Source organism: Argiope bruennichi, chromosome 3 (assembly GCF_947563725.1).
Source record: "Argiope bruennichi chromosome 3, qqArgBrue1.1, whole genome shotgun sequence".
Classification (NCBI taxonomy): domain Eukaryota; kingdom Metazoa; phylum Arthropoda; class Arachnida; order Araneae; family Araneidae; genus Argiope; species Argiope bruennichi.
In genome coordinates, this window is record NC_079153.1 from 27,962,330 (window position 1) to 27,973,976 (window position 11,647).

At 28.1% G+C, this 11,647-nt stretch overlaps 1 protein-coding gene across 1 annotated transcript; it reads right to left on the reverse strand.

The window, feature by feature from the left end:
* Nucleotides 1–1,199: 1,199 nt before the first annotated feature.
* Nucleotides 1,200–11,322, reverse strand: LOC129962793 (glutamate receptor ionotropic, delta-1-like). Its single transcript, XM_056076788.1, has 2 exons — nt 11,268–11,322; nt 1,200–2,347 (listed from the first exon to the last, which is right to left on the reverse strand). The coding sequence occupies exons 1-2, from the start codon at nt 11,320–11,322 to the stop codon at nt 1,200–1,202; spliced, it is 1,203 nt and encodes a 400-aa protein (XP_055932763.1).
* Nucleotides 11,323–11,647: the final 325 nt, after the last annotated feature.

An 11,647-nucleotide genomic window follows, 5' to 3' on the forward strand; every position in this document is an offset into this window, starting at 1 on the left:
TCAAAATATACATACCATGTGAAGATTAGAATGAAATATTTTTAGATTTCAGTGAACATTATTTAAAAAAAAAAACTCTCAGCACATTCAGTTAATAATTCTTTCTGAATTTTATATATCTTTCTTTATCTATATGTTGAGTATCACTTTTAAAGAAACTATCCCAAAAGTGAATCTCGATAAAGCGTTACTGATATCAATGCAAAATGAAAACGAAAGTCTACCGGAGCAAATAAAGGGATATTTCCTTTAATTAAGTGTCATAAAATCAGTTAAATATCAAAAACCGAATATTTAATGATTTTTAATTAATAATTAATGATCCGGATTAATTACCGATTTTAACTGCTGTTGTAACATTTTTCTAATTCATATGCTTCTACGTATTTCATTGTCAGTGATTTTCTTAGATGAACAGATAGGTAATTGAATGGTAACAATACCTATCTTATCAATTTTAGTTATGGAAAACCAAATAAACCTTCTTCTTCTACAGGCAGAAAGGTAATTAATTAGTCAGCGCTTAAATTTAAAAAAATACATATTTGTCATTTAATGGTCCTTTATTCGCAAAAGGTCCGCAAACTATTTTAACTACTTCAAACAGAGATAAGAAAATGCAGTTAAAATAGATATTCTTGAATATGATTTAGTTCATTTTCTTGGCATCCTCAGTACTGGAAGGTTTCTGTTGCTGTTGTTGTGACAAGCCCTCTGACAGGAAGCTTTCTCATAAATGGTAATCACATTTTAACTCGTATTCAACAAAACATGTTTTACAATAAAAAATGCAGATGATTTCAACTAATTAGCATTAATTCTTGGTTAATATCATACCACTAATACAGTCGCTGATATGTCACAAAATCGTGCAGCATTTGTGACACAAAATACCAGAATTAATGCAACAGATTCAAACAATTGTTACGAAATAGTTTTATGGCCTTCAAAATGAAAGTGTTATACCCTATTACAGCTCAGCATAATCCCACATTAATAAAGGAAAAAAAATCTCTATTTTTATAAAAATTTAATCATGTTTTATTTTTTTCAACCTAGTAGTTAAAACATTTCCCATAATATTACTAACATCATGCACTTTGGATGATTTCCTAGTATTAGAATTTTTAAATATTCTCAGCTGTAAAATATTTTACAAGATAATTAATTATAATTAATTGATTATATAAAGAAAAAAATTAATGTCTCTTACTAAGCCTAAAATAAATAATTTCGCATAAAAGAGTTGCAAAAGATAAAATGATACCAGCCGAAAGCAATATAAATGGACCATACAAATCACTTAATTCCAATTCTAAAGAATCATCTTCATATTTCACTCCACTTGATAGGAAAACTCTCAAAAGTTCTTCTTTCTGCAACTTTCCATACAATCCAGCACATCTTATCCTAGATATTACAGTATTTAATCTCTTCTTGCAACAAAATTCTTTTCTTAATGCTACCGCAAAATTAGCCGTTATGAGTACATCTTTTGCTGTAACATAAGAATCATATTTCAGCGTACGATGAAGCAATTGCAACTTAAAATGATTATCAATGACAGCGGTCCTAATTAAACGAGAACCCATGTTGTCTATATCATTATTTCGTCCATAAAACCATTTATTATCTTCTATGACTTTGCTAAGATAATTCAGATGTTTTTGCTTAGATGTTTCTAATAAAGCAAACATTGACGATCCTTTTACAGTTAGGCATTTGTAGATTCCTTTTCTAACAGCTCGCGCTAATTGAACGAAATTTTTGATAGGAGGCCTTTGCAAAGGAATTGTAAGAAGTATTGAAGAATAATGCAGTGACGTTAACATTGCAAACAGAATCCAAGAAAGAAGAAGTATTCTACTTCTAGTAAAACTGAAATCCATGGTAAAAGGTTGATGTAAAGCACTGCCACATAAGTGAAAAAATAATTTCAAGTAGGATACTCTGATACCCAGTATAATCATTATTTTGGGCCATATTAGCAATAAAAATAAAATGCAAAACCAAACATCAGGATAGAATGGATATAAAAATGACCAATTGGTTGAGAGAACCCCTGGTTTGTCAACTAAAAATGTCACAAAATTAATTTCATATGGTTCACTGAAATCCACAACGTCTACTCGTTCTTCTGTAATAGTAAGAAAATTAAAAGCTATATCAACTTCTTTTCTTTGAAGCATGCCGATTAAACCACTCCAATTTCCGTTATCATCCATGACGCCAGATTCTCCATCAGGTGGTGACTTCAGACGATACTCGAATCGCAATATTTTAGAAAGCAAATTGAGGAATCTGGCTTCAATCCCACCAAGTTTTATAATTCCATTTGTTCTATTAACTTCAAAAACATATTTACTTTGAATATATCCAACATTTATTATTTTAGGAAAATCAGAAGATTTGGCAGTGCCTTGTCTCATTATTTTAAATATGACAAATAAACTGAAGCAGATATTCTTTAATTTCATTAAATCAAATATGAATATGATTCCTGAAATGGCTGACATTTCTTGTAGAGTTCTACATCGAGAATAGAAATCTGAAGGTAGTACCCATTTCTATGAACATTTTTGAAGCTAAAAGCCGTTATGTCACTTTTTTAAAAATTTAAGTTTTTCTCTCATTTAATAAATTTTGAAGCATATTTTTTTGTTTCCATGACAACCATACAAGGAAAATCTATTTTAGTGAAGATTTACTAAAGCATTAACTGTCTTTTGAAAACCTTTTACAGAATACATTACTTTGCATTTAAGGTTTTCGATTTTTAAATGTCTTTACAATAAAAAAGTAACATAAAAATACACTTAGACACATCTCGAACGAAATTGCATTTCTTTGCAAGTAAAAGGTTTCCAACACTCAAACACAAATTTGAAAGAGAACTTTGTTTATATATGCAAACATTCATTGAAAGCCATTCGACCAAAAAATATAAAAAGAAAACTGATAGGCAGCTGCATGCATTATGGCTTTAAATATAATTTCTATATTAGTGGTGCATAGAAAATAGATGAATTCACTTATCTGAGGATTTTTTCTATCAGAATAAAGAAGGGCAATTTTGAATGCAATATTGCTGACTTAGGTTGCATGTCTAAACTGGGGATATTACAAGCAAAACAAAATGATATACTCATCAAGAGCGTGCACGCATAAGTTGGAATGTTCTTCGTATCTAGATATCAAATTTCGGCTTTCGTCAGAAAAGACTTTTCTTTTATTCTTACTTATCTTTACTTTCTTTTATTTTTATTGATCATGCAATCCCAATTTGCAAATTTAGATAACTTCTGTTCTTGTTATATCTATTATAATCAAACGCTACAATTCAAGTGAGTAAAAATTAAATGAGAAACCTATTGCTTTTATCGAGTTTTATGTGATTAACCGCGTGTTTCTAATATGCTATTTTATTGGATATCATTGTACTAGGAGACATTATACAACAAATCAGTAATAACACTCATACATTGATTCACCAGCCTGCAACAATTTCTTGTTTTAAAAGTAAAAGTTATTTTTTTATGTATTTTTGCATGCTTATTTCAAAAATAATATCCGTTTTTACGTATCACGTACCGTTTTTTTTTTTTTTTTTGAAAAGCAAATTTTTTAAATAAGTAAAATTACACAGATTTTTTACGATTTTGATAGGATAAATTAATAAAGTATGTATGTTTATTTGTTAAATTCTGAAAACCTCTTACTTCATTGAAATTAAATAATACATTTATATTGAATAAATACTTATAATTGTATTTTTAAAAAAACCTTTTATTTTAAAATTCAAAACATTGATGGCAGTTGGATTTCACCGTGAAAAATGAAGTACCTGAAAAATTTAATAAAGCCGAATTAAATGACTTAATTCATGATTTAGGTTTAACTAAAGAAAATGCAGAATTATTAGGCTCTCGATTAAAAGAGAAAAAATTATTAACGACACATACGCCGTTTAGTTGGTACAGGAATCGAGAAAAGCAATTTTTATCATTTTTCAAATCTGATAACTTCTTGGTTTATTGTGCTGACATACCTGGTTTGTTACATGAATTAGAAGATAATATTCCTTATAATCCGAATGATTGGCGACTATTTATAGATTCCTCAAAGAGGAGTCTAAAAGCAGTTTTATTGCATAACGAATCTAAACTTGCATCAGTTCCAGTTGCACATTCCGTTTTCATGAAAGAAACATATGGAAGTATGGAGATGCTTCTCACTAAAATAAAATACACTGAACACAAGTGGGCAATATGTGGTGATTTAAAGGTTATAGGTCTGCTTCTAGGGCAACAAAGTGGATTTACTAAATTTCCGTGCTTTATTTGTGAATGAGATAGCAGGGACAGAGAAAGTCATTGGATAAAAATGATATGGCCGAAGAGACAAGAATGGATTACTGGTAAGAAGAATATTTTAAATGAATATTTAATAGATCCTCAAAATATTTTATTGCCCCCACTTCACATAAAATTGGGACTCATAAAGCAGTTTGTGAAAGCTTTGGATAAAGGTGGAAAATGTTTTGAGTATCGTATATCGAAGTTCCCAAAATTGTCTAACGCTAAAATTAAAGAAGGTGTATTTGATGGAACACAAATAAAGAAATTAGTTAAAGATTCCAATTTTGAACAATGTATGACAAATAGAGAGAAGCAGGCTTGGGTTGCATTTAAAGATGTCGTAGAAGGTTTTTTGGGAAATGAGATAAAAGAAAATTACAAAGAACTTTTAACTGAGTTATTACGTACTTATCATCTTTTGGGGTGCAATATGAGCATTAAAATTCACTTCCTTCACTCATATTTGGAATACTTCCCAGACAATTTAGGAAAAAATGAGTGACGAGCAAGGTGAAAGATTCCACCAGGATATAAAGGAGATGGAACGCAGATATCAAGGACGGTGGGATGTTAACATGATGGCCGATTAATGTTGGTCTTTAAAAAGAGAGAGTGATGTGGACCATAAACGAAAAACTCGAAAAAGAAGCTTCTTGACTTCAAGAAAAACACAAAAGTTATCATAATATTGTAATTGAACAGCATTATTGTGTTTAGTTAATAGTAACTACAGTTGCAACTGTATGCATTATACTGCATTTTGTTAATTTTTTCATCATCGTTTGTAAAAAATCCTTACGTGTTACATAAAATTTAGTTTGCATTTTGGAATGACATCATCATTGCTGATATAAATCAATTAAAATTTTACAAACAGTTTTTTTTTTTTTTTTTTTTTTTTTTTTTGCAGGCTGGTGTTATTTATGCGACAAATTAGATGGACACTGTATGCATTTGATTTTTATTCATTCCAACGAATAGTTCCGTTAAAATCACATTTATAAATCTTTAATTAGGTTACCATTAAATACACGACAAAGCTTAATTTACAAATCATATAACATCTAATTACTATTTTTTAAATAATTAAAATGTAGCAAAAAGAATTTTTTTTTCTAAAAAGTCAGATAAAAAGTGAAAGAAGATTTATCGCATAATGAATCTTTTGTCAAAAGCGTATGATCCATAAAGAATTTTTTGTCAGAAAAATCGCATAAAAATTGAAAAAATAAAATTTTTAAAACTTAATATAAGGCTTATTTTCTTAATATAATTTTATTCTTTTTGCGTGTATATTGGTCATTTTGCAATTTACTGTGTCTGTTTATCTGCTGAAAGTAAAAAAAATATAGCGCATTTTAACCATTTTATGAAATTCTGTTTGGATACAAAAAAGTAATATTCGAGTTTTGTAATCATTATAGCATAAACATTAGATATAATAGACTTTATTAGTGTTTTTAAATATTTTTTCTAAGTTAAGTAAAATTTATGTGAAAAATTTTAAAATGTATCTCAATCATAATTAAGATGAAGAACAGTGATATTTTTCATCACATTTTTTTTTTTTTTGTTTAAGACTTAAATATTCATAAATTATTGTTAAGATTTCGGCACTTCATTAAAGTAAAAAAAAAATGAAACCTAGGAAAGTGATATCAAGAAACTTTGACGCATATCTCCCTTTTTTTCTTTTTTTCTTTTTTTTTTTGCATGCAATGATGGATTTTTGTTGCGGCCGCGAATTTCTTGCATGACATTGGTGAACGATAATTATGAAATACATATCTTTAGGGTGAATTTAGCATTTTCACTAAATCTATCGCATCGCGAGAATACATATTTTTTCGATACCATTTTGCAGGCCGATTAACATAAAAACTACAGTTGCAGTTTTAGAAAGGTAACATACTCAGACTCAGAAGCTTTTTTCGCGTACGAGAACTATACTTCGTATATGAGAAAAAAAAATTGTTAATAAATCATTCAAAACAAATAAACAAAAATCTATGACACAACACTGGAGTTGTAATAGCATATCCCACATTTTCCTTTCGATAATTTTTCGAAAGTTACAATCAAACTCTACTTCTTTAAGTAAAGTTTGTCATTATCTTCTCAAAATTTTAAAATAATTTAAGAGATAAAATCATGTTGAAATTAAATATTTTGAAAATGGAAACAGAGCTTTCTTTGTTCAATAACATGAAATGTGAAGCTATCTTTACGGTGTCTAAAGATTGTAACTTTTTTTTTTATTTCTATGATATCAACTTATCAGCAAACAAAACTTTTGTTTGCTTATTGTATGATGTAGTATCATCATTGTTGATCGATATGTAGTGTTTATAATCTTTATATGCAGCTAGAAAAAGGAATTTTTTTCTTTAGAAGATCAAGATATCGGATTCTTTATTCAGAAAGTCAAACAAAAAAAATTTACAAAAAAAAAAGAATAAATGCAATATTTAAATTTCTGATAACATTTTCCTTGTAATTTTAAAATTTATTTGCTTATTTAATTAAATGCATTACTTTTGCGTGTTTTGATACTCTAACAACTGATATTTTTTGTTTGTTTATTAATTCTTTACTGTAAACAGTGGTGCTTTTTTATGATTTTATATTAAGATATCGCTTGAAATAAACAGTAATTGAATATTGAATGTAAATTATTTTATTTCGTGATAAAGATTAAAAATCTTAGAAGAAAGTCTATTTTATTATCTGGAACAATTTATCGAATATCAACTAACCATCTCAAACTAATAACTGAAGAGAATTATTCCATTATATTCACTCAATTATCGATTGTGCCTATGTTAAATAAAGCACAATATTAATATTCTTAAACATAAAGCATACTTTTCAGTTGTTTTCAACCAAATACAGTTTTGATGAAATTTAATTAAGTAGTTATCAGTTTTGGAAAAATTTTAGAATACATTTATTGAAACTCGCATTTCTTTCTAACTAATACAAACATTTCCTATCAAATGAATGTTTTTCTTTTATCATAGGCAAGCGTCAACTTCACCTGCTCCTGGTGGTAATAAAATACCTTACATTATTGCATTTGTGGCAATAATCTTAGTAACGAGTATCACTCTCATTATCTTTCACAGTGTTTTAGGTTGTAAGTATTGTCATTCCATATTTTTTTACTCTTTTTTAAATTTCGATAATTTTATTAAATAAGTTATTCTTAATATATAAATTTTCTTATGTATATATTATGCAAAAAAATTAGCATAAATGTAGGACTCAGAAATCACTACTATTTTAGAACGCACATTTAATTACATTTAGGACATTTAGGATATATATACATTAACATAAAAGAATTGAACATTCAGTAGATTTCGTCGAATACGTCGCGTCTCGTCTCGTCTTTACTTTCGTCCAGATCCGTCTGATCTGACACGTCTTTACTCTCGTCCAGATCCGTCTGATCTGCTCTCCGTCTAACAACCAGCAGATGGCGCTCGCCAACAGGCACTCGTCACTACATAAATATTTACATTGTTTTTTGAAGGAAAAAAAGTAAGAAAAATTAATTAAATTCTAGGATAGTATTATTCGTATAAAAGTATTTACACGAATTTTTTAAATATTTTTTAATTGTTCATTGCTATGACTTTTGTTCATAGTCCTCAATACATTTTTCAGATTAAAAAAAAAAGTGAAATAAATATTTTTAAAACCAGTTTAATAATTATTTTTAATAAAAATAGTATTTTAATCCTTTTCCTAAATTATATATTTTTTAAATCCAAATTTTGACGAAATTTCAATTTGAAAATTTCATATCCTAATTTATTATTAATTCTTGATATTTCTATAATATTTTATTTATTGTCTTTAAGAATGAAGAGATTTTAGAAAAAAATGAAACTGTATGATTACTAGAAGAGTGAATTTGATTTTTTAATTTTAAAGAATGATCCCAAATTGGTGACTAACTTCTTTATCCCACATACTTTAACGTCACGATTTTTCATTCCATAGTATGCAAAACCTTTGTCATCTGAACATATTTTGTAATTTTCTCGAACATTAGATATCTCTGAAATGTTATATTAGTCAGATATTTGTCAGTCTTATATTTGACAGATTCTTTAGCAAGAAGTTATTGGATTCAGGTTGTGTTTTTTTTACAGTGAATGAAAAGTATTACACCTAAAATAAGAAATAAACTGAGGTTTAAACAAAAAGTGAATTTGTAAATATCTGAAACGAAGTCATTTTTATACTTATTTAATACTTTGGAATTTGCAAAAATAATATAGTATTAAACACCATAAAATTCAAAATAACAGCGAGTAGATTTATGAAAAGGAATGTTTGTTATGTAATTTAATTCACTTATAGAACAAAAAAAATGAAATTGTGATCAAAATTAGTTGCTTTGTCCATTTTTTTTCCAGATAAACAACTGACCGAACGCACTCTTTCTTTACAACGAAGTAATTCTGGTAAAATTTCCTTTATTTTCTTATTATTTTCAATATTTTAGAATAGTGATTTGAATATACAATATTAGCTCTCTTTTTTGCTATTTTCAAAGAATCAAAAGATTAATAGTGCAAATATTGCGAAATGGTAAATCGCGGGAAACGCTATTTAACCCTTTCTAGGGCCTTGGGAAGTATGCTTCGCACCAATTTATCAATTTTTGTATGAAATTATGTAGGTTGGCATAAGTTCTGACAAATTTTTTTAGTAAGTCAGAAACTTAGATACTTCAGTTCTTTATCTCAGACAAGATGATGTGTCTTGATTTGTTACTTAATTATTAATTAATCAAATTAAATTTATCTAATAAGCTAAATGAATCCCTTTTCTTATTCTAATTTCAAGCCTAAAAATATTTTAACATAATATGACTAGAAAAAAATGGCCCTTTATAGGGTTAAGTGGGGGAAAATACTCCAGAAAAAAATAAGTAAATGTTTCACAAATACACATTATAAAACATTAAGAAAACAGTACATAGAGATTGAACGAGATATAAGAAAGACAATCCCTGTAGCGGAATAGAATTGCCCTTGGTAATCGCACAAAATCACGTGTTATTTCTTCATATCACATGATTGGTTGCCAATTCATCCGCGACTGTATCATGTTTCATGTTAAAGAAAAGCAGCAGGATATTTTTTTTCAGTGGCAGAAAGTGTAGGATTTTGAAAACTACATTGGCGAAAAAAGAAGTATAACAAAAAAATACAGTGTCCTTAATTCAGGTGAAGCATTGACACAAACCATTCCGCTTTCTCTGGAATATATTTTTTTCCATGAAAATGCACTGTCCCTATCCCACTTAACAATTTGATGAAATTTTGATGGATAGTGAAACACCCATCATAAAACCCAGATCTTTCATCATGACTTTGACATGTTTGTTTCTAAGAAATGTTGACTTTTTCACGCAGACAGGAAAGTCATGGATTGTCCCACACTAATTTCAGTCTCAATCAAGCAAAATCTATAGACAAATTATCAACTGTTAAGTCAGCTAGCAGCAGAAGTGTTTGTAACTTTTGATAATTATTTTTTTAATATATTATTTCATCGAGTAATTCCTTTCCATTTGATCTACCCTTATTTAAAGATTAAACCAAATAATTTCAATTTCTATGTGGATAAACTTTATGCAGATCATTTGACATTTGATGTATTCAAATTTGCCTCAACTTTAAAAAAAGAAAATTACATGCTTTTACAGTAATTTCTATAGACATTTCCTTGTTTAAATTGTCTTTTTTCATCTTTTCCTTAAAGAAATGAATAAGTGTTCTGTTAAATCAAAATTAAAAGGAAATAGATGGCTCAGAAATGTTAGAAGACTTGACTTTCATTTGCACTTCTTAATATATCTGAAGAACAGAACTACAAAAGTAAAAAAATTATGTTTGTATGGTTAGAGTAAAAACTTCTACACAGTAGAAAATGGATTTATGTAGATATTTCTTGGTGTGAATCAAGCATTTTTTTCTGTAATTTAAATACTTAGGAAAGTTTTGCTATTCCAGTTATTGGATAGATTTTTAAAAAAGATCAAAATTTAGTGAAATATGAGGAACTTAAATCACAGCAAAGACATTTGCTGTCTATATAAATTTTTTGGGTCAAAAATCATAATAAAAATGAAGTAATATAATAGAGAACAAATTGTTTTTTATTGTTATTTAAGTCGATTTTTAGAACCAAATAAATTTAAATTTAAAACCATCAAGCTTGAAAGGTTATTTTAGAAGGAATATTCTATTTTTTTGTTTCAGAGAAATTTCAAAAGTATAAATGTGATAAAAGACTTTGCGATTCCAAGGAATGCGTGTCTATGGGTAAGTTATCGCCATATTCATTGACCTAATCATCAAATTCTGCTCAATTCTTTAATATTAGCTCTTTTAATGAAATTCTTCGTGCATAACTGTCTTTATCATCATACAAAACAAATTACATCGCAAATGCGTGTGTGTGTACGCAGATGCATGACCAAAAAGATGATACTTTTGGAATAAACTTCAATTTATTTTTTCACGGGAGGACAAGTTTGCACATGGGGCTGAAGTTAGAAAGACTCGTTCATACTAAAACACAAGAGCGAAGTGACAGAAATTTTTCCCTTGGTGATTTTTAATAAGCAATTTTTAGGGATTTCTTTGGCAGATGTTGACTTAGAAAAGGACTGTTTATCTTTGAAAGAAATGCGAAGAGATTTTTATTTCTTTGCTCGGACCATGAGAAGCTAAGAATCAGCAATTTTTTAGAAAGCATGCTAAAATTAAATTTAAAAAAATGGGATTTGAATCAGAAAATAAGGGGAACTTTTAGAATAGAGTAACATGGTCTGATTTAAAAAAAACTAAATTTAGATTTAAATTATTATTACACACATATACATACGTAGGGTAGCCATCTTAATCATAACTCCGTTGCTAATTTCTAAACTGCCAGTCATATAGCCGGAAAAAGGCTTTAAATAACGTAAAGAATTTCATTTTATGTTGTCGAAATCAATCAACAAATAAACTGAGAAAAAATTAAGGATTTTTATAGAGTTCCAAAAAAATTTGATTAGTCAAAAAGCACAAGTTTATTGATTGAATAATCTTCTTTGAAGCAGCCGTTGAAATCGTCCAAAATCTCTAAAATAGCGTTATTTTAAATTTCATAAATCAGAATGTTTTGATCGAAGAAGAATCGGACTTCTAATGCTTAAAATGATTTTGTGTGAACATTTTGCTAATTACAAATAATAGCAGTAGAGTGAAAGAAAAATAATG